The sequence below is a fragment of the Athene noctua genome, chromosome 17 (assembly GCF_965140245.1).
Source record: "Athene noctua chromosome 17, bAthNoc1.hap1.1, whole genome shotgun sequence".
Classification (NCBI taxonomy): domain Eukaryota; kingdom Metazoa; phylum Chordata; class Aves; order Strigiformes; family Strigidae; genus Athene; species Athene noctua.
Window position 1 is genome coordinate 4,864,653 of NC_134053.1, and position 23,748 is coordinate 4,888,400.

At 40.9% G+C, this 23,748-nt stretch overlaps 1 protein-coding gene across 1 annotated transcript in view; it reads left to right on the plus strand.

Annotated features, from left to right (window-relative positions):
- The window catches only part of TMEM132B (transmembrane protein 132B), a 254,709-nt gene that overhangs the window by 105,019 nt on the left and 125,942 nt on the right, over nucleotides 1–23,748 (plus strand). Inside the window, exon 3 of the mRNA XM_074921417.1 lies at nucleotides 4,452–4,592. Coding sequence (XP_074777518.1) covers nucleotides 4,452–4,592 — 141 coding nt within the window. The remainder of the gene's footprint in view (nucleotides 1–4,451; nucleotides 4,593–23,748) is intronic.

Consider the following 23,748-nt stretch of genomic DNA (forward strand, 5'->3'; position numbering starts at 1 on the left):
GCCGTATTCATGGGGTCGCATACATTTAAAGCTGGGATTGCATTTTAAAATAGTTTCTGGTCATTCCAATTTGGCAGGCTGGGGATGCTTCTGCTTGCCTGCTCCATTCAGTCTATCATGTTTCCATCTTTATATTCTACAGTAAATGGAGGACACACTGTTCAGGGAAGAAAACATTGCCAGGGATACCAAATGTATTCTGAAGTCTAAATTGAAAGTAGCTTCCTCTATTCTGCCTTTACAGCTGGAGAAGAGAGTTAAATTCACCCGTGAAGCAGTTTCATCGATTCCCTGTTCTGGATAGCTTTGCCACTTTTCACGCCCCCCCCACCCCCAGCTACCCCCTCTTAAGATATTATGGGCATAAGTGTTACGAAAAGCAGTGCTTGAGGGTGTCACCTTTTTTGTAGAACCTCCTCCACCCCTAAAGAAGAGAGCATCATGAATAAATAGCAATCACCTCATTTGCCATACAGGCTGTAACGTGGGGGCCCTGTTGCACGCTAACTTCTGCTGAGCTCATTCAGTATTCCTCTCTCTCATTTGCATCTCTGCTAATTGCGTTATCAAAATGCCACATAAGTTGTAATGTTTTAAAGGTGGGCAAGTGCTTTTTAAGAGAACAGTTTTCTGTCAGAAAATTCTGTTTTTCAGAAAGCAAGTATTTCATGGAAATATTTTTTTTTTTTCCCCCACAATTCTCTTTATTAAAAAAAAAATTAAACCATCTTAGTGTTTGTCCTGTTTTTGGCTGGGATAGAGTTAATTTTCTTCCTAGTAGCTGCTATAGTGCTGTGCTTTGGATTTAGGGTGAGAATAATATTGATATAACAGTGATGTTTTAGTTGTTGCTGAGCAGTGCTTACACTAAATCAAGGCCTTTCCAGCTTTTCATGCTGCCCTGCCAGTGAGGAGGCTGGGGGGGTGCACAAGGAGCTGGGAGGGGACACGGCTGGGGCAGCTGACCCCAGCTGACCCAAGGGATGTCCCAGACCATATGGCATCATGCTGAGCAATAAACTGGGGGGGAGTTGGCTTGGGGGCAGCAGCCCACTGCTTGGGGACTGCCTGGGCATCATTGGTCAGCGGGTGGTGAGCAATTGCATTGTGCGTTGCTGCATTGCTTGTTTTGTATAGTCTTTTATCATTATTATGATTTTTTGTTCTATTAAGCTGTCTTTATCTCAATCCAGGCGTTTTACCTTTTTTGCGATTAGCTCCCCCATCCCACTGGGCTGAGTGTGTGAACAGCTGTGTGGGGTTTAGCTCCCTGCGGGGTTAAACACAACAGTGGTAACCATTACTTCTTGGGTCATACTTCTGTGAAATACTTCAGTAGGTGGTTTCCATGTTTTCAAGTCCAGATATGGCAGAATTTCTCTCAGCTGGTAAACTTTAAAGGACATCAGATTTTTCTGAAGCAATTCTATTTATCCTTACAGCTCCCTGTGGAAAGTGCTGCTCTTCCAACTCAGTATTTTATATGTGGGGAAGGGAGGTACAGGGAAGCTAAATGAGCCACCCAAAGTTATAACTGAAGCCTGGCACAGAGCAGGGCAATAAACCCAGCGCCCAGGCTCACGCACTAGCCGTTCACCATCCTTTCTCTAGTTAATGTCAGCTTTGCTAGGAATTATTCTTTTGCAAAGCCTCAGTCCCAAACACAATAATTTTTGTGCCCGTGGAGTTTGAGGGCAGATTTAAAGATATGAATCACTTATCTGAAGAACAGTAGGCTCAAAGCTCCCATATGTAGGCTGGTGTAATTTGAATTTCTTGACTTTTCCTAAGTGAGAAGCTGAATTCAGTTTCTTCCTTCTTTCAACCTTCCTGGCTCTACTGATATCCAAAAATGCAAAATGACATCTTGTCTCAGCCCACCAGAGCAGATGCATTGCAGGGGATTAGACTGGAAATTTTCCTAAAATGCAGCGTTCTGAGACGTTTTTGGAAAAAGTAGCTGGGGAACAGAGTATGCGATGTTCACTTGATGCTAACCCAGCAAGACAGTAGATACACAGCAAGCGAAAGCTGTAGGCACAGTCAACAAGACAGCATTGCCGAAAACCAGAAGGCCTCCTGTTAAGGGACAGTGCCCTGAAGGAGAAGTCAAGTGGTGAGCCAACAGGACAGGCATCAGGAGAGTCTCATCTGATGTCCAGACAGGCAAAAAGCATCTTGCAGCTGTATTCAGACACAAGAGAAGAAACAGCAATGCTCCCTGGCTGAGGGGGGCTGACACAACTGAGGGGTTGGCCCGAGAGGGAAGCCAGTGTTTTGGGGTGCAGACTGTCTGGAGAGGTTGGAACAGCTGGGCGTGTAGATAGATGTGGATATTTGAAGCTCTTGTGTCCTTACCCCTACGCCGTGTGTGAGGACCACTGATGGAGGTAAAGAGGAGCAGGAGCTTCAGCTTCCACGAAGAAGGGAGCTGCACAGGCGTCCTCTATGGTTAAAGCTTGCTCAGGTGTGGCAGGGAACTGTGACATGTTGCTTTTTATCCTCATTGGGGTAAACCAACCTGCTAGATTCTGATCAGAGTAGATGAAAGTAAATGCTGCAGAGCGAAGAAGAGTGCAAAAGCTGTGGGGGAGGATGTAACAAGCTTCTGACAGGTGGAAAAAGGCTGATGAATCCTGAAATCATGGGTGAAATCCAGCTGTCCTGTCCCCTACTCTCCCTAGTATCTCCTGCCCTTCAATTAACTTTTAATTAACCAGGGCTTTGACTTGAGTGGAAAGTTGGGTTAGAAGTTTCCAGACATGTTGTCAAGAGAAAACATGAGAAATTGAGGGGGTGGTGGGGAGGTGAATTTGTTAAAAAAAATATAATTTTGGCTGGGAAAGAGAAAATTTTAAAAGTGTGTGGTGTGGGGTTTTTTTTTTTTCCTAATGATTTTTTTTTAAGAGTGGTTGACTAAGCCTAAAAATTATTGAATCCATTCCTGAAGGCCTAATTCTCTATCTCATGTAAATTACCAGTCTGCAATGAAGCCATGTAGGTGTCTTGCAGGAATTATTTTGTCCAGTGTAATTACTACAGAATAAATGAATGTTCCTCTGAAAAAAGAGGAGATGATAGGAAAAGGGCACATAAGCTTTGAGGCATGTTGTTTGGAGATATGAATGACTGTGGAGAAACATGAAGGAGACCATTAGAAAAATATCAAGTAAAATTCTCTCCTTACAGGAAACATTTTTCATCAGATTGGTTATGCCAGGCATGAATTTGGCCCATCAAGTCAGTAAAGCCTTACAGGCAAAAGTAAGGATATCATAAAAGCCGAATGAATTAATTCCTTCTCAGAGGAAAAGACCACCCATTGAGTCTTGAAGTTACTTTGATCCAAACCCATGAACTCAGCTAGAACGTAAAGGAAATTCTTAATAGTGTAACATGAGCACCAACTGGCCATGAGGCATTGGGGCAAATCCATCACAATTCACTGTTAAGTAACACTTCAAGTCTCAGCAGTGCTGTTTCATTCCACCATACAACTAAGGGGTCCCTCTTGGCTTTGCTTTTAATTAATTAAGTCACAGTAGTGGCGAACGTGGCGCTACAGCAGTTGCTTTCTGCCTAATTGTTCTCCAGGCATATTTGCAGCACTCCTGTTGAAATCCCAGCCTTGTTTTAGGAGTCAAGCTGCACAAATGAAGTCCCTGCTATTAAAAGCAGGTTTTTTTTTTTTTCTATTCCTTGGCAATCTGTTCCTAATGCTGAGCCTCAGTGGAGCATGGACTTTTTTTTTTTTAACCAGATTTTTTTTAAGCCAAAAAATTGTGACATTTACCAACTACCAAACTGCTTTCAGACTCTAGCCATGCTTAGAAAATGAAGGTTTTCCATGTCAGCATCATAACTGTTTTCAGCAGCAAGAGTTTGACATGCCCAGTTTGATAGATCCCAGTACAATGGCATAATTATTTTCATTTCTCAGTCCTGAATCTAGGCTAATGTATACCTTCTCTCTCCTTCCTGCATTATGGTCTTTGAGCAGTGAAACACATTTTTTCCATGCAGATTGCCCTAATATTAAAAGGCACCTTGCTCCCAAAGGTTTGCAAGCAGGAGAATATATTTTATATCACAGTGCTTTGATTCTCCATCTTAAACTGCAAGACAGACACAACAAATTAAATCAACTTATGCTTAGTCACATCTGTTTCATTTATATCAAACTGGTGCCACCGAAGCAGAAAGCATTCTTATTCTCTCCACATTGTTCAAGCTGAAAATTAACTGGCTTTGCACATAATGAAACTCATACTTCATCTCTTTAAAATGATTGGACCTGTTTTAGACATTTAAAGCAGAGTGACTTACGGTTGCAATGTATCAGTCTATTACTAATGGAAGAGGGAATATTTCCTCTCATCTTCCTTGTTTACCTCTCTGGATTTATTTGTAGGAGGTCTGTAACTGAAGCAATCCCTGTTGTTCCCCAACAGAATCAGGACAGCCCCGGGTGTGAAGATCATGGACATCAGAGTCAGTGATGCAGACCAGTGGGGGGTTCAGGAAGAGACGGACAGCGCGAGGACCACTGCCACGATCACCTGTATGCACAATGACCCAAGCGCAGAGAACAGGTAAGCTGCCAAGCGCTATTGTGCATTAACCCTTGCCAAAATGCTGTGAGGCACGTACAATAGCTTTTTTAATAAGTCGTATTGCTCTTTTAATAGCAGTATTTTTTCCTCCTTAGACTCCTTGGAAAAGCTATAGGTGATCTAATGAGAGTTTTTTTCCTTTTGTTTCACTTTTGAGCTTTGGAAGTAGATTATCTAATTAAACTGGAGGCTGCCAACTCTTCCTGGCTCACATTTGCTTTCATGCACCTTCAGGGGAGCAGCAGAATTCCAGTTGCCAGAGAGTCAACAGAAAGAAATGGATTAACATAGAGAAATATGAAGAATAATTGAATGCAATATAGGACAATGCTGTCTTTTTTATTTGAAAAGCTATGAAAGTAATAGCTATTAAGTGTTATTCATTATTGCTGCAAAACACCTATGAGTGTCTATGAACTGTCTCATGAATGCTGTGCATGTTTGTTATGGTAATGCTCCCACAAGCTATATTAGAGGTAATGAGAAATTTACATTTTTAGTCAGAATTATGTATTTTACAATACAAGCACTTTCTCTCCATTATCACACAGTTTACTCTACACTTAAAGTACACTGTGCATAAATTTAGCTTGAATTGTATCATAATTAGAAAATAACAGTACTTCATGTCAAAATTTTTATTTGAGGAGTCTTTTGCATCCATCTTTTTCTGAATGCTCCTGTAAGGGAGAAAAATAGTTGCTAGTAGTTATTTAGGCCTAGGAAGAGGTTTGAAGTGCAGAGAGAATTTCTACTCCATTTAGCTTCTGAAGCTGTGTTTGAGGAACAAATTAATCCTGTCTAGCTCTGGGTACCTGCGATACAAGTGTTGGGGTGAAAGCTCTTAAACATGAGTTTGCTTTTTAGCAACAGGGATAAATAGGCACCGCTAAGGTGAGAGTCCTCTTCGATGTGTAAAACAGGCCTGGTGAATAGCAAGCGAGAAGTGCCTGTTTCTCTCCAGTAAAGATTCAGAGTGGAGGCGACTGAGTGGGACACGGACATTTGCATTGGAAACGTGTGAAGTGAGGGGAGGTGATTCCCTGCTCAGTGTCTCTGGTTAAGTCAAGTGCTACAGAGCTTTCTGGCATGAAATGCCAGGCAAACCTCTTGGTTCATTAGTGGTTTCATGCACTTCCTCCCTTTAAAAAAAAAAAAAAAAAAAAAAAGAAAAAAGAAAGAAAAAAGAAAAAAAGAAGGGGGAGATTTCCTTCTTGTTTCATAACCGTGTTTGTCAAAGTCGCAATTCTGGGATTGTGATGTAGGAAATTCTAGTCAGCTCCCTCCATGATTTTGCTGGGGTTTCATGGGCTGCTGTCCTGATAAAGCAGCCCCCTGGCAGCTGGATTTGGCACTGTATGTTTTGTCTCTGAATCCTTTGTCTTTTGGCAAGATTTCCCAGTTCCCCCAGAATCTGTTAAAGAAGCCAGCAAGTCCCTTTGGTGGGGTGAGCGCTCAGCCAGCAGAGACACTGGCTCAGAGCGGAACCTTTGGGCTTGTTCTGGAGCTGCGTGATGACACATGATGGCTCCAGCAGTGAAATCTCAACCTGAATTAGCTCAGGCGGCTGATCTGGGTGGTTGTGCAGTGTCTGCTCTTTGCTGAACGCTGCAGTCAGGCTTTTTGCTAAAGCAACTGTGACCTCTGTTCTGTTCAGAGCAAGGTGGAAAGCCATCAATTCGAAAGTGAAATGCCGAGGTTAAAGGAAAACTTAAGATCGTTTGGTGTTACAGAGGGATCTTTCTATTGAAATGAAACAACTATTTTTAAAGTTAGACAAAAAATAGGATGAAAACTGAAATTTACTGCCTTGTATGTGGTTTCACTAATCCATGAAATTATACCTGTCACAGTATCTTAGTTTTTATTAAAACTGATTTTTGCTTTGTGTTGAACTGTTAAATTGCACAAAAGCAACGGATCTCAAGTTAATTAATACTTTGACCCTTTCCTTTGTGAGATTAGTTTAATATTTTTGGATTAATTAAAGTATGCAAATAGAAACTGCTGAAAGATCGTTTCCAGATTTGCAAATATTGAAGTGCTTAGAGTAAATATTTAACTTTGATCTCTACTTTAATTTGCCTTTTTGGTCATAGTGGTGGCCCTCTTGCTTCTTTTGAAGAATGTTAAGTCTTTATGTGGAGATTCTGATGTTTCATTTAAATGAGCAGAGACCTGAACTTGCTTCTGTTAAGGTCAATGTGACAAAACTGTCACTAGACCTGATTCATCTGTTCCTCCTTTTAGTAATTTAAGGAGCTTCATTAAGGCAGTTTATGTATGATTGAGAGTGCAGGATCAATCTCATCCATTGCAGAGCAGAAGCTATTAGTAAACAGAATCGTATTTACCTTGGGGGAGACAGTTTTTTTCTCTCTTGGAAGTAATTTCAGTTTTGCTGACTTGCCTGGCGTTTTACTGGTAGTAGAGAAGTGGGTAAGAGCCTCTCAGCCCAGATAGTTTTCTCCGAGGACGAGATGGACGAGTTTGCTATGGTTTTGCAACCTCTCCTGGGCGTTGCAAGAGGGTGGAGAACCCTGGCAGCCCTTGAGGTTTGGGGACAGTGAGAAACTCCAGCAAGTCACAGCTGCATTTGCCAAAATCTCTGACTATCCTCTTTGCCCTTAGCTCAGAGAGAGCTCTGTTCTCCTCTGCTTTGCACTTCGGTTGCTCTTTCTTCCCCAGTGTGCAACTCTGATAAGAGCCACCGACAGACCCTGCCTGCAAGGAGAACAGTGGCTTTGGACTGTGACACGTTCGTAATCCAGTCTGCATTCATTTTAGCCAGTGTTATCGGCTGGAGCCTTTTCAAATTTGCTTACTTTTCTAATCTTTCTCCTTCTCCCCTCTGCAGTGTTATCGGTATCATGAGTTTTTCATCTCCATTTCTCACATTTCCCTACGCAAATTGAGTGTTCATTAAAATGTTTTAAATTAAGACCTTTCCTCCTTTCATGCAGAGTGCATCATGCCTTTTCTGTGCATTACTTAAAAAAAATTCCTTATCACAATGTTTCAGGCAGTTTACATTATATTCTATTAAAAATCCATTTTGTCCAAGGTTGTCACAATTCATAGATTAAAGCTTTCCAGAGTGTGTTTTGTTAGGAATACATTCATAAATTCACCTCTTTAGTAGTCCCATAAGCTTGTATTTAAAACCTCTTTTTGATAATGTAGTTGAACAAAGAGCCTAAAAAGAAGAGATTTATTTTAAATATACACACACAAGTATATATGCACGCATCTATTCTGATCTGTGTGGGGCCTTGCTTTGCCCTTATTGCTACCATCTCAAAGGACTTTTTTGGTAGCTCTTTGAGAGAGGAGATTGATTGTTGCCATCTGCGTTTATTCTTCTTTGTGTTCTCTCCTTGGGGCAGAACTCCGTGAATCTCATTTTGGTAGGGTTAGTTGAAGCAGCAGCGTGTTTTGTTTCAAAAAGACAGAGTTTCTACTTCAAGCACAAATAGTCTTGCATTGTGCCTGCAGCTGGAACCCAGCACTTCCATTCCATAGGAAAGAACCTTTATGGATTTCTGCATTGAGTGCAGAGTGCATCTTGCAAGGAGTAGAGGAAGTCAAGGCTGGTGGGCTTAGATAAAAAATTTGTGCTTTCAGCCTCCCAAGCACAATAAGTGTCTTTGTGAAGGACTGGGATCTTACCCTGTGGTGTAGGGCTATATGTTGAATTATTGGAAAAAATGCTTTTGAAATACAAGGCCAAGATTTGGGAGACTACTAGACACAAATCCTTTCTGGCTTCCAGAAAATGGGTCCTATTTTTGTAAAAAACATGCAGGCTTTTTCCACTGTATTTGCCAAAAGATGGATTGAGCCTTGCAATTCTTCTGTCCTTTGCACCTCAAGAGTTCTCTGGAAGCATCTCAGGAACGCACCACAAATTAGGCTGCAGTAGGACTAGGGTAAAAGGTCTTGAAAAGATGCCCTGAGAGCATGGTCCATCTTTGGCAAGCTACGGTACCTCATAACTCAGCGCTGTTGTCCTGGGGAATGGGATTTCAGGAACTTTGCCAGACTGATTTAGCATTTTATAGGATTGGATTATTTCAAATCATTGCTGAGCCGGAGTTGAGTTTCCATGGTCTCATTTGAAAGGCCCCACGATACGACATATTTCATGGTGCTTGGTGTCTCCTTGCTGGAAAGCCGAAGAACAAAAACTTAATGTGACTTGGCCTTTGGTTCAGGAGAAACGAGATGGCACAAACACAAACACTTAGGCCAGAGAGTTGCAACTCTGCTTTGAAAGGGAGTATATGAAGAGATAATTTTTCTTACTCGGAAAGACTGTCATTAAATTGTATTAGTTATTACCAGGTGAGGAGGGTCCGATTCTCTGACAAACTAGTACTTTAATCTGCAAGGTTATATTTATGCTAACTGGTAAAGTTAATATTTATGCTAACTAGCAAAGTTAATGAAATTTATTTTACCTACAGTGCTGAGTATAGTGTTGCTGAGACCGAACTGGTTCTTCTCACTTAGGGATTATTTTATCTCTATGCCTATAATACAGCTTCCATCTCTCAGGATCTCCATCACTGCATAAATTAAACTTGCATGAGGGAGACTCAGAATGCAGAAGTAGGGAGGGTGAAATCTTCAGAGAGATTTTTTACAAGTGTCCTCAGAAGTATTTATTCTGTTGCCTGGAAATGTATTTTTTTTTTAATTGATGCAGACCAGTTTAGCTGTCTGGCATTTGACATCATCTGTCTTTAAACTTGAATAAAATACTAAGATTCTATAATGGTCATTCAATTTCTTTACCATTTTAAAAGGTTTACAGAATTCAGATAATTTAAATGACTTTTAAAAATTGTAATTGGGTGTGTGTGTTTATATCTTTAAATCAGGAAAATCAGTTATTTATGTATTTATAGGTATGCAAATAGATCCTCCTATTTTAAAATAATTTACTTCTTTTTCTGTGCTTGGGAATACCCTTTGAACCAGAAATATCACTCAAACGGAAGATGTAAAGTTGTCTGCCAGTTAAAATATGTGCATATATTTATTTAAAGTAAATATGTGTTATTGGAGCTGATGATCAAAGATACATCATTTGGGTTTGTTTTTAAAGCTTTGGGTATGTCTCGAAAATAAGACCCGAGGTTCTCTTCCTCCTCACTTTGACAGACAGCTTTCAGACTCATCCCTTTATTGTGGGAAATACCATTTTCCCCGCTACATACTCCAGTCTCTACTTCACTGAGGACAATAAGCAAACACTCCACCTGGAAGGTCCCTGGGTGCTGTGAAGCTTCCTGGCTGCACACGCTCTGCTTGATTTGAGCTCTCTCTCCCAGCTTTTTGGAGATTTTTCTGCACTGAATTCCCCCCCACCTCTGCTCCAGAATGACATTGGTCCTGTGTTGCCTTCAAGCTCATATACCATCAAGAAGTGGCAGTGTGGTGCCAGAACAGAGCCTGCTTTGGTCCTGGTTGGTTGATGAGCTGATTTACTGCAGGGACGGGGCCCTCCCGGAGGACGCAGCTTGGTTGTAACCGAAGTGTCTGTGCTCTTGGTTGGTACAGCACAGGGCATGCTGCAGCTAGAACAAGGAGTTTGGTTGCTTCTGTAAGATAAATAAGCCTATAAAGACGGGTGGCTGTAGCCTGCTGTAGCACAAAGCAGTGTGCTGTTAACCACGCTGGGGAGGGCATCAGGACATGCAGTGCAACACCGATGGGTTTATTGCCAAAGGAACTTGCTTGGCCCCAGGACACTGAGCGTGTAAAGTGCCATCAGCAACAACAGTTGGCTGACAGAAGATCAATTCGTGTGTTGCTTTACACAAAAGAGCAGTAACTGGTGCAGACAGACAGCCTTGCTCCATCTTATTTTAGGCCCATGCAAAGGCAGTGGGCTGAATGCCATTAAGTTCACATAGTACTGAAGTGAGTGAGTGAGAGGAGCAGAGGGAGCAAAGAAACACAAGGAGGTGTGTAGAGCAGACAGGAAAGAACAGAGAAGAGCTGAAGGAAGAAAGCTGGGGAGATGGGGAGGGAAAGCTGATGGCTGTCACCCCCTGCCAGACTAGGCTGATGTAGGTGAAGTAGTTGGACTTCCACAGGGCCTCTTTCCACCATGAAAGCCATGCTTCCATGAAGCTGTACTTCAGCTACTTGGAAAAGAAAGGTTTTGAATGAAAAAAAATAGAGGAGCTTAAGGTGTGGGAAGAAGTCATAGTGTATGTGGTGCATTGTACTGGCTTGGGTGTTTCCCTCCTATTCTTAGGCACTTGCTGCTTTCCTTAGGTCAGAGGTGTCCTGGGCAAAGAAATGTGCTTTGAATGTAGAGTGTGCATGGCCTATAGATCCTGCAGGAGTTCATTCTCTGGCCTTTGGCCAGACCCCAAGACAGCACTGTCTCTTGAGTCATTGATGAAGAGGATTTTATCTTTAATGCACCAGTTTTAAGGTTGTGACCTCTATTAAGAGTGATGGAGTCTTTTCTGCTTTGTGTAAAGAGTGTTCCAGTGAGAAGCATCCACACACATTTTCAAACATAAATGACTCTATTGAGTCACAAAGAGAACCTGAGTTATAAGAATTTTAACTAACCTTTATTCTTTATATGTATGCCTTTTTGTATAAAAGAAGCCAAGCCTGCTTGGAAATGTTTCTGTAAGATAAAAGCACTGACACCTCACAGTAGCTTAGTGAGGACATAAAAAATAATAGACAAATTAACAGTGGTAGGAGGGACAACTTATTGTAGATCGCTGTGGTTCTAGGATCAAATAGGAATGTATCATTTCTGGAAGGATTTTTTTTCTCTTTTTTTTGGGGGGGGGGGCAGGGGAGGCCCTTTTCTTCTTTTTTTTCTTTTTTTTTTTTCTTTTTTCTTTTCATTAAAGGCCAAGAACAATGAAATTGTCTGTCCATGTCCTGTTGGGAGCGTAATAGCCTGGAAACCACATGAATTCTCTCCTGGCCAGCCAGCTCTTTTGGATGGCTGTTTCTTCCTCTTTTTTAGTGAGGCTCACTGCTGCTCTGATAAAGGCTCCAGTAGAGATGGGTCAGAGGGATTACTGACTGGTAGTCCAGATAATTGCTTCCTGGCCCCAGTTCACCAGTCCAAGAAGGTAATGACTTAGTGACTCTTCTTATTCCATTCCTTCCTGTGCTGCTATAGTACCTTTATCATGACCAAAGGATATCTTTTTGAACAAGTATACCTTTGGTAGTTGGCAAAACCTGTTGTGCAGTGCAGCAGGGAACCCCAACAAATTAAATATGCTGTTGTCTTGAAAATTTGGAACACCTTGTTGGAAGAACTCAATAGTATTCACCTGTATTCAGTGGAGTAAGATGACACAATACAAAGAGGCATGAAAATTACTTAGAAGATCAATGTTTGATAAAGATCTCTTAACTTGCCAAACTAGTAGAAAGCTTTGTGTAAATCCAGATAAATACGCAGGAAATTCCTTCTAACAGTCTTTGTTTAATCGGCATACAGAGAATTGGAAAAATATTTTTTTTATCTTCTAAAAATTGCATCTTAGAAAGTTTGGTTATACCTCAAAAAGTATTTCTACGTACCCTGCTAGGTAGAATGGCTCTAATTACAAACTGGTTTTGTACAGGGTAGGTATGATGTTACATGAGAAGCTTCAAACTTGAGCTGTGTGTAGCATATCTTGGTGAGCAAGGGCCTGGGGAGTTAGAAGACTCAGACTGAGGAAAAGAGAATAGTCCTTGAGTGTAGAAGGACCTGTGCTGCGAAGTAGCAAGACCCTTCTTGCATCCCATCCTCCACCTTTTTGGTAGCAATGGGAAGAAGATGATGACAAATAGCAGATTTATCAGGAAAAAAAGGAGCATACAAGCTTGAGCACCTGGTCACATTCATGCCCAGTTTTGATCTTTGGCTCAGAAAAGTGAATTCTGATTCCTTGGCCAACTTGCTTGATAGATCAGGCAGTTCCTTGTCAGCTGTGTTTGTGTCTGAAGACTTTCATCCAGAAGTCTAGTTCCTACTTCTAGAAGTGGTTTGACAGGCAAATATTTAGCTTATGATTTAAGCCCTTTCAATTTTGATCTCTTTTTTTCTGTATTGGCAATTTAGGTGGTATAAGGAAAATGGAAGCCATTTCTTAATACCTGACTTTGCTTTTGTATATAATGTGGGGTTAAAGAGAGAAAAAAAAAAAACAAATCAGTGGAACTCCCTGATCCTTTGGCCTCTTCCTTGATGCAGCAATGAACATACGAAGAAATGGCTTAAACTCTTCACAAGTGTGGTCCACAGAGCCTGATCTAAAGCCTATTCTGAGTGACATTTCTTTTGAAAGATGAGCCCGATCATTCTGAAATGAGTCTTGTTTTTTAATTTGACCTAATTAGCTTCATTCTGGGTATATCATTCCTAGAAGTGAATCTTAATATTGATGTAACAGTTGGGAAAGTTTAATTTCAGGGTAGGGTAGTCTGCATAATTAGGACTGCAAGAATATAGCAGGGAGGCTGGAAGCAAAATTCAGATGCATGCTCATGAGTGAATGACTGTTCAAATGGTTATTCATCCATTGGTGCTTGCATGCTTTTTCCGTATTGGATGCCAAAGGGAGTGATGACATATTCAAGAGTCAATGAGCTTCTCTGAGTACTGGTTTACTGTCTGTTATTTCCTATGCAGTATGTTTTAATGGTTGTGTGGATAATTGCACGTGAGTTACCACAGGAGGTCCATGACAAAATTCTGTACAATTCTGGCAAAATTTCTAAAGTTTTACAGAGATATGTATGCATGTTCCAGCTGTGCTTAATTGATAATTTAAGACTGAGCGATAAAGCCCAAGCAGGCATGGCTGCTGAAATCATTACTCTCCTAACAGATATTCTGACTCAGGGGACAAAAGTGATTGTGTGTTAGATTTTTGGGTTTTGTTTCTATAATTTAATTACCTTTTTTTGCTTCCTTGGTAACTTAGACTTGAAGAAGCCTTTTCTTTGGTGTATGCTGGTCTGAATATTCAGGAAACACAATTCTTAGTCATAGTTGATCTTATAAATGTGGGGTCTGCACATGTTTAGGTATCTGTGCAGCATCTTTAGATATCTAACATCACCTTACTGATGGGAAAGTTTGTCAGCCTTATGGAGATTACAGAAGGAGGGAGAAGACGTGGTCAAAACCATTATGCCACAAAAGCATTACCTGATTCTTCTGTAAATATTGTACTTATTTACATAGTCCCAGATTAAAAACCTATTCTTTTGGCAAATTTAAGTCTAGATTCAGAAGAGCACCTTTATGTAGGGTGCCACTTCAGTACGTACTGGTTTTAAATACCTGCCTTGGTTCTGTTGATGCCAGGTATAATGATGAGGTACTCAGAGTCAGCAATTAGAGACAGCAATATGCAGAAAGTATCAGTCTTGACAGTAAGCCATGTTGTACACAATGAGAGGCATTAATGTGTCACACCTGAAAATATTGTAGAAATCAGAAACTGAAATTTTCTGTAGCACAAAAACCTTTCTGAGTATATTGGAAGTGTTGCTAAGGAATTTATTTTTGGCAACTGTACAGAGATTTAAGCATCATAATTGTATTGTTCTTCAAAATAATAGGACTGGAAAAGATTACTGAATGAATGTGAAATCGGGGACCTGGTATTTGAGGTATGTTTAATTCCCACTTTCATCAGTTTATGAGTTTGACTTGTAGCGGAGCCTACTGCACACGTATAAATTCCATTTGAGATGTGTTGACTTGCTTCCTTAACTGCCAGTGCATTAAAGTACAAAAACTAGCAACTCATTTATTAGCCCAAAATTTAAACTCATTGTTAGGAGGTGCTGTTGCTAGATAGGCAAGTATTAAGTTTGTTACTTTTATTTGGCACAGAGCATTCAAATAAAATAATTATAAAACATCCCAGCATTAACTTTGCATAAATTATTTTTTGCTTTAGTTAGAATTTTTCACTTGTTTTGCCACTGATATTCCTCACCTGTGTTTAAACTTAAAAAGTTATAAACTCTTGTAAAACGAAAAAGTAAAAATTGACTGATACTGCTGTCAGTGTTAGCATATGATTTTTGTTTGTTTCTTTTAAATCTCACTCTTCCCTTGAGAAGAAGGTTAAGTCGCAGTTAAGCTAAGAGCCCGTGCACATTAATTAGTGTGATGAATCTGTACACTGAGACTTGGGCACTTCTGCAAGATCCCTGGTCCTCCAGGGTGCCCGAAGGATAGCTCTGTAGTGGTTATACCAATCCAGAGGGCAGCTTGTGCCAGTACAGAGAGGCTGGAGATAAAATGGTCCTTCCAGGGAGCGCTGGTAATTAGGAAGTCTCTGTGGTAAGAGGCAAAATACTGGGGAGCACATTTGATCATGGTAGCTTTCTGTTGAAGGAAAACAGCTTGCGTCAGGACTATTTACTAGCTCATCTCGCTAAGCCCGTAACCGGAGAAGAGTTACGTCCCCCTTGTCACCTGGCTGAGAATTAGGACACTGTTTTGTTATGAACTTGGACATACTGTGTCTGGGAACTTGCACACAGGTACTTGAAAGCTGTCTGTGTTTGTTCTTTTTATACAGTTTGGTCTGTGTGGATTTTCCCAGGATACTTGTTAAGGGGTTTGCTGTGAAATACTGCAGTCATTAAGGCAAATCACTAAACCTTTAGCAAAAAGCCTTCCTTAAAACCAACTGCCAATAGCTTGATCTCACAAAAATTCCTTTTTTTAAATCAGTATAATTACTGAACAGGTTTGATTCTTCAGAAGTTCTTGCACTGATTGGGCTCAAAAGCTTGGCGCTTACAAGTCTCATGAAGAGCTTTGTTGTTGGGGGTTGCTCTTCTGCATGTGTTGTCTTGGGGCTGCATTTTTTGGTTCTTAGCCTGTGCTTGGATTGTGAGCAACCCTGAGCTGAGGCCAGGCGAACGCAGATCCTCCCCAATGTTTGCTGAGGTTGCGTTAGGCTGGTGTGCAATAGCAGGACCCCCAGTGTTGCACTCTCTCCGATACCGTGTTTCACGGTGCGCCTGCAACTGCTGGGATGAGACTGAGAGCGCTGGGCTCCCCCGAGATGTCCCTGTTACTGGCAGCCAAGGGGGCTACCTTCCATCACTGGCATGCTTAACACATTCTAGGGCTTTAGCCAAGGGAGTGCTCAGCATGGCACAATCGAAAAGAATTATTTGGTCTTTTCTCTTAGGAGTTTTCAGTGAAAAGATTTATCTCCCGAAGTTATTGGCCTCAGCAGTGGAGGTATTTGGAGATACGGGTTCCTGTTTTTGCTCTCCCTCTTAGGCAATTTTTATTCATGCTGGTTTTCTAAATCTGTGACTGGTGTATCTTTTTGTTAGACAAGCACTCTTCTTAATGGTGTACCATTTAATTTCTCTAGTGACAAGAGGAAGAAATAAGTTATTCCCCTTTTTAAAAGAGTGATTTAAGTAGGGAATAATGAATGCAAAATGCTGTCATTAAAAATCAGCAGATAAGCTGATGGATCATCTGTCACTCCCAAGCCTTGCCGTAAAGAAAAAGTAGATAATTTTTTTAAAAAATAAAAAATGGTAAAGATGAGTATGGAACATGTTGATGTGAGTGCCTTAGTAGTGAAAACTGTTATTTATTCAGCAGACAACACCTTCCAGCTCCCTGCTGACCAAGATATTATAGGAGAAAATAACTTTGTTCAAGAGCCTTCCAAAAAGAGTGTAGCATGAGAGATGGGGTATTTTTGTCTTCTCTGTATTTGACCACTTTCCTTGTGGCGGTTATTAATTCTATACTGTAGCAGCATACCGGCATGAAATTGGATTTGCCACAGTATATACTCAGCTGTTTTGAGTGTCTGCACTGGGAAAGGCATTTGGGTGCCTGCAGTGGGAGATGCCTGGGTCTGACCTGCCTGTGTTCAGGTTCAGTGTTTCCAGGTATGATTCATTCACAGAATCATAGAATCATCTAGGTTGGAAAAGACCTTGAAGATCACCTGGTCCAACCCTTAACCTAACCCTGACAGTCCCAAGGGAGGTACATAAACCAGCCCCCCAGTAATTGTGCAATAGAAGTGCTTTGTCTCTACACAGAACATGCAGGGATGCTACTGAGCTAGCTCAGATGGATGCATCTAAATAAGAGAAGTATTAAATGGAGTGGGGTTAATCTAAGCCTTTGTTTCTTGGAAACTTTTTCCTTCCCTTTTGATACCATTAAGGAGTTAATAATTTGTGGGATTCCTCAGCTGGGACTGTTATCTGGGATACAACAGCTTTTCCCTTGGTTCAAGATAGGGCTTAGCTGAGTGATAGCCCCTGGCAAATGTTGACTCTGTTTTGCTGAGTGTTGTCCTTATTAATCTACCCTGAGCTGCTGAAGATTCATTAATCGGGTTTTCCTGTTGCTTTTATATAAACTTAGTGCTGGTGTAACAATGGAAAAACAGTGTCTTAGTTCACAGGTATGAGGCTGGTTTTCTCACATTATAGGTGAGTGTCTTCACCCCATGACTGCTGGGGAGATGGGTCTTGTAATACTGCAGTTTGCAGAAGGACAAGATTTTTACCTGAAGTGAAAAGAGTGTATCTCTCTTAAAAACAGTTTTTTAAGGAAAATTATTTCCATCCTTATTCTTCTTTTCACTTCTGACATATACTAAAGATTTTCATTTGATTAGCAATTGTCATCCTGTTATTGTTTTTTATGAACTGTCTATTAATCAATACTTCAGAATTTTAGAAAGTCTTTTCCATATCTGGCATCTGTGTTAGGCTCTGGGTGCATGTGTAGGATGCTGTCTTCCAAAGGTCTTTGTAGACTCGTGCTTGGTTCAGGGACAGGCTTTTGGAGAGCTCATTATAGAGCCTTACCTGAGGTTCACAAAGCCAAAGAGCAGCTGTCTGCTGTTTTGTATGCCTTTATTTTTTTTTAAACGGGGTGCTCACCTCCTCTGCAATGTTGCCAGTAATCTGGATGTTAGACTGATAGTTGTTTGGAGTTCAGTAACATTGAAAACTTACATGAAATAGGACCTAACTGTCCCAGTCCAGTGTCTGGTTTAGCCAGATACAAGTGCTCTGTTCCTTACTACACACCCTAGAACATTTATTTTTCTCATTTGTTACAAGGAGACAGGGAAGGAGAAGTTCAAGCCCTCATCACAGTATATTCTCCATCCCACAAAAGCATTTCTATTGACTGTGTCCAAAGCTTTGTGAAATGATACCATCATCAGGGTAGTATCAGTCCTTGGCCTCTGGGAAGAAGGCTGTCATAGATACGATATAAAAAATATTTTTACTCTTAGTGATTACAACCAACAGCCCTTTCCTCCTGGCACCTTCACAAATTTCTCAGAATAAGCCACATAAAGGTGGTGCACATCACAGCGCATGATGGAGCAGATGTGGTCGGTTTTGCATGGCTGCAGGAACTGCCTTTTCATTTTGCAGGGGTAGCAGCAGAGGAGAACAGGTCATGTGCAGGGCTGCAGCTCCCTTGCTGTTTGCCAGTCCACAATTAGCTCATCTTTTCCAATTACTCATGCTTTACATATATTGTTGCCCCAAGCCAGGTGAACATATGCATGTTCTGAAAAGACTGTAGTGCAGGGGGAAAAAAAAGTCAAATATGTCCTTAGAAGCTGAAAATACCAGCAGATTTCTGTTGATTTGGAGATGCCTAGGCATTTGTAGCTTTATACTTTGCACGTGTTTAAAAACACTGCAGGGCTCCTTTCTTTGTGTTTTACAGAACAAACTCTGATCTTTTTTTTTTTTTTTTAAATATATAATAACAATAAATATCATAAAGAGCTCGAGAACTGGATGGGTGGGAGCGGGATTTCTTTCAACCAGTTGAATGGAACAAGAAGTTGATCACCTGCAGTGGGACAATTTGTGCTTTTGCTTCTTGTGATTCAGTGAATTTGTGAAGCTTTTGGGTTGGTGTTGGTTAGTCCTTAAATTTTACTTTTTTGATGAGGGGCTGTCTGCTGGACTTCTTCCCTCCACCTCTTCTTCCACCCCCAAGCTCCAGCAGAGATCAACAGAACTGATGTGGTGATGTGAGCTGTAATTCTGTTTCAGCCATGATTATATGTCAGTCTGCTGCACACCGTAAGTGGTACTTCTGGATTCCTGCTGTGAGCAGTTGATTAGATTCTAGTACCTTTTATTCTATACATAAGAATTTTTTTTAACAAAGCACAGTAACACACAAAAGCTCCAGTTTATTCTTTACTCTCTTTTTTCCACTAAAACTTCATGCTTAAATACAAAACTAAAATGTTTTTTGGCATGCCTGACCTTCCTTAATTCCATCTGTTCTCCTGTTCCAAATAAAATTCAATTTAAAGGTTCATGTTGACCCTGAATTGTAGGATAAGTCTGTGACCTAGGTAGAAATTTTCTACTAAATGTGAATCTTAAGTTGAATTTTGAACTCTATCTGACAAAATGAATGCTAACTGCAAGTTTATTTGTAGTCCCGCTTGTTACATTTTTCTTTGTCAGCACAAGCTTTATTCCTCCAAATATATTATTGAATGAAAGAAAGAAGCTATTCTTTTATCTGTTAATACTGATGCCTGTAATCCATCCTGTTCATTTTCTGTGCTGCTATTTTCTTTGTATGGTTCTTCTCCAGCTTATGTAGCACAGAAAAACTTAATTGCTTAAGTCTGATGTACTTTTCTATTCCTGGCAACAGTGTAGGTTGCTAAATCATTATGTGGGAGATGCCTTCTGGAATATGAAGTGTGTGTTGCAGTTGGGATATGGCAGGGTTAGGGCCCGGTCCAGGAGGAGCCTTTTAATTAGCTTTTTGGATATTTTCTATAGAGCTGCCAATTAGATTGTCATTTCCTGAGCAAGTGGAAAGTGTTCTTTCTGAAGGTCTCATGTTACAGGGCTTTCTTAATGTATGTGGTGCCACTTAATTTTGGGAGATTGGGAGTGAAACCCCTTAATTTATACCAGCAGCTGATGTTTGATAAAAGCCAGGAAACAGCTTTTCTTTTGGTGACATGAGGATAGACCCGTTTCCCTTCATAGATAATCACTTTTTATTTCTTGCCATTTAAAGCTTTATTTGGTTGTTAATATTTGCAAACGGTATGCTTGGTGCTGTAACACTGGAGACAGATTGTGCCCCAAAAGGTTGGGGCAGCTTGTATTTACTCATTTGCACATACTGTACCTGAGTCTTAATATTCTTTTAAATAGAGCTTTAATTGGGTCTCTGGATGAACACTTATGTTCATTTCTGGTCAGGTGCAGAATGGTATCTTGTATAATGAAGGCTGTTCAGAAGCCCAGACCCTGGGGTTGGTCAGGATTGAATTACTCCCTGGTCTGCACCTGGCCCTTGGGCAACCGGTTAAACTCCTCTGTAAGTTTTCAAAAAGCTGTAGAGAAATGACTTGTGTGATACATAGGCTTGTTGTGGATTACATGAATGAGGTTAATTTCAGCTGTAGTTGCTACTTATTTACCATAAAATACTAGGGCAATGCTGGTACTCCTATGTGCAGAGGAGTTTCATTAAGTAGCGATGGTGATGCATGTTGACAAGTCTTGCAATTTTTATCATGTCTTTTCAAATATTTACAGTCTAAGTCACTGACTCCTGAAGTCAAGTGATTTGGAAGAAGGATTCCAGTTACATTTAAATTTAAGATTCTGTTTGTTGTGACTGATGGAAAAATCTTGAAAATATCCTGAGACTCATGAGAAAGCAATTTAGAAACTTTAGGAATCCTTAGGATGAGCTCATGAACGTGCAGGATCTGATCTGTGATTTTTGCAGGTTGGTCTTGCAGAGGACGTCTGCTCTTAGAGCCCTTGCATTAGGAACAGCTGAACTGCATGTCACAGGAAGGAGGGCTCCCATGTTTTGGGGCATAAGTTACCTGTCTTCTGAAAGTGGTCATTTGATTTCCTGTCTTGGCAATTAATGATGGAGCAGACAGTAATTTTAAGATGAACATGGTCAGTCTACTTGTTAATACACCGTGAACACAAACAGTCTGAGTTCTGAGGATCCCTGCACTACTAATTAGTATTGCTGTGGTTTCACTAATCGCTTGAACTGGGAACTTGGCCAAAACTAACAGAAGAGACTTCCAGTACAATAAATTGTTTTAATTTTGTGATCTGATCTTATGCATGGCTCAGTGTTTCTGAAGGCAAGGATAGAATAAAATCTCATTTTGCATGATAACATATGCAAATCAGAACTTTTTGGTCCCAGATGAAGCTCTGCCTCTATTGACATGGTGCTAGGAAAATGCTGTTAAGAATAAAAAGCCACTAAAACTTTATTTTGCTGATAATATTTCATTATTGCTTTGTAAGCTGCCTTATCCATAGGGCAAAATCTGCCAGAGAGACAAGATCACATAACTCCTGTTTGCTTGTATCATTCCCTTTATGATTTATACAGTGCCATAGATGTTCATGGCATTTTGCAGACATATAAAAGATTGACATGTTCTTGCCTCAAAGAACTTAAAAATTCTGCAGTTTAGCAGCAGTCAGCAGTTCCTCCTTTCTGAATTTTGCTTTTAATGGATCTGTATAAAATCACTATTACACAGCCACCGAATGAAATGGCATTTTATTTTTAGTTACAAATGCGATGTTTTTAAAATCTTTGCTGAGGGTCCTAGACTGTCTACATGACGGGCTAGAAGACTCTATTCCCTGGCCTGAAGACAGAACAGAAGTAGTACAAAATAGCCCCCAGTCCTCTGATCAGGAGTGATTACCTGAAATGTCCCTGTGACTACCAGTAAGAGGACCACATAACGCTACACGTGGTAGGGATGTTTAAGATACGGGTAAGACTCACTGCTGAGGAGGGGAAGATTCATAGCTCCTTTCACAGCAGGAGCCAGACTGTGTTCCCTTGGTAATGACTACTGGCCGTCACTGGTTTATGCGAGATTTGAACTAGTGACCGAACAATGAAATGCTCTATCCCATTATCAACTACTTGAGTCTCAGAACAGGCACTGCAGACTTCTAGCAAGTGGTTTGGGATGATTTCTGTAGCTCTTGCAGAGGTCAACCAACTAATTCCTCACAAACTACCCTGAAAATCTTTTCATATAAGTTTAAGGGCCTAGGTGAGTAAAGTTTTTGATGTGGGTAATGTCCCTGTCTGAAAGAGAACAGTCACCTGCTCAACTCTTTGCTTAATTGTATATAAAACCCTTTCCCACCCTTGACTTGAGACAATCAGGTGTTATATCATTACTAGTATTTGCAATGTAGCTTTGCTACTTGACACAACTTCACAGTCTGCATTATGTCCTTATAGTAAAATGTGAGTGAAGTTCCACTTTTATAGATGCAATTTTAGGGTATCCAGGCAGTTGTATGAAGAAAAATTCTTCTACATCCTGCCCAGGTAATTTAACAGAATTATATATATAAACATAACATTAAAGGCAATTTTCTGAGCCTCATGATTACACTGATTTTGTTTGTCACACACCTGCATGCACTGACTTACCATATTCTGTCACTCATAGTAAACTGTGTCCCACAGCATAATGTGACAGATGCTAATGAATATGATACATCATAATTTTTCAAAGCAGAGATACTCGGAAAGGTCTTACTTTCACCTTATTAAATGCTTTGAAAATTAATTTTATTGAAAATAAAGTAGATTTCTGGGGGTTTTAAGGGACTGTATGCTTGACCCTAAGCACAAATGAAATTCACTTAAATTTTATGGATGGCTTTGATGAATTCCAGCCTAAAAGATTTTTGAGCAGCAGACTGGTGGGAGGCTAGAATTATTTGGAGGGGTTTTGTTCCTAAGGAGGTGAGTGAAAAAGCTCCTGCTAATTTCAGTGGGAACTTGAGCAAGCTGTTACGCTCTTGTCCAGTTACATTTTCTCAGTGCAAGTCAGCAGCGGGGGTGTTTTTGTCTGGATTCTTGGGTATAACATAAGGCACTGAGAGGATCACAAGGTCAAAACTACTCGAGTTTGTCAGACACCCTGCCTTTCTCTTTGAACAAAAGCTCAGCAGAGAGCACATTGTAACAGAATTAACAAAGTACACAGTTTCAAAGACAGCAAACTTTCTTAAGGACTTTGGGAAGGGAGGACTACCCTTGATTCTTCTGTCAGCCTTTGAAGCGTAGCGTTTACAGCGGTGGAAATATTCTCACGTGGAAGTGTGAGGATAAGAGATGGGAATAACAACTGTCTTGTAATTCCCTGATACACAAGTTTTTTATTCCATATTTTCTGTGGGAGATTAGTGGATGTGTGCTGTGCTGGACAAACACCAGCTCCAAATCTCTGTGCATCCACAGCTTTGCATTTCCTTTGTTTCAGTTTCCTCTCTTTGTATTTCTTTGTTGTTTACCATCGCTGGTTGCCTGCAACGGATACTCATGCTCTGGTATCAGCTTTTTACGTTTTGCTGGGTGGCACCTTCCTTTTAGGAACAACCTCAGAAGCACAGTGAGTGCTGATGCTGTTACCTGCAGGCTTTGCACTGCGGTTAGGGAGAGCTCATGTTGGGCAGGACTTGGTTTTCACCCTGTCTCTGCACTGATGAAACACCTTTTGTCTCCTGCTAGCAACTCAGAGTTGCTCACTTGTGTCCTTAGTCAAGGAAGAAACAGTTAAAATAGGTCCGTAAATCTTTAGCTGCTTGTCACCCGCAAAATGGTGTGAGGTGAGGAGGCTCGTCCAGGTTCCCTGCCCTTGGAGTGCCTCAGGGATGGCAGCCATGCCTGCTGCCTGCCCCAGGGATTTGGGAAGAAGCACCCAAAAGGAAAGAGCTTGTGTTGGAGGAGGTGTTCACCGCCCTGTGTGGCACTGAGGTGGGCACTCCCTAGTGTTGTCTGGGGCGTCTGGCTCCAGGCTGCCATGGTATGAACCAGATCAGCGTCTCTGATATGCACAAATGTTTTATCAGTCATGCTTTAAACTACAGGGATCCTCGGCATTTCAGTCACAAGCTCTGCTGGGGGGAGTTAATATCCTTCCTGACTGAGTACATTGCCTAAAGGGACCGTTTTGTGTGTAACACTCTGGTAGAGAGAGCAGTACCAGGCACGGAGCAGTGCAGGGTAAAAGACTAATGTGCGCTATGTTAAATGGTGTCT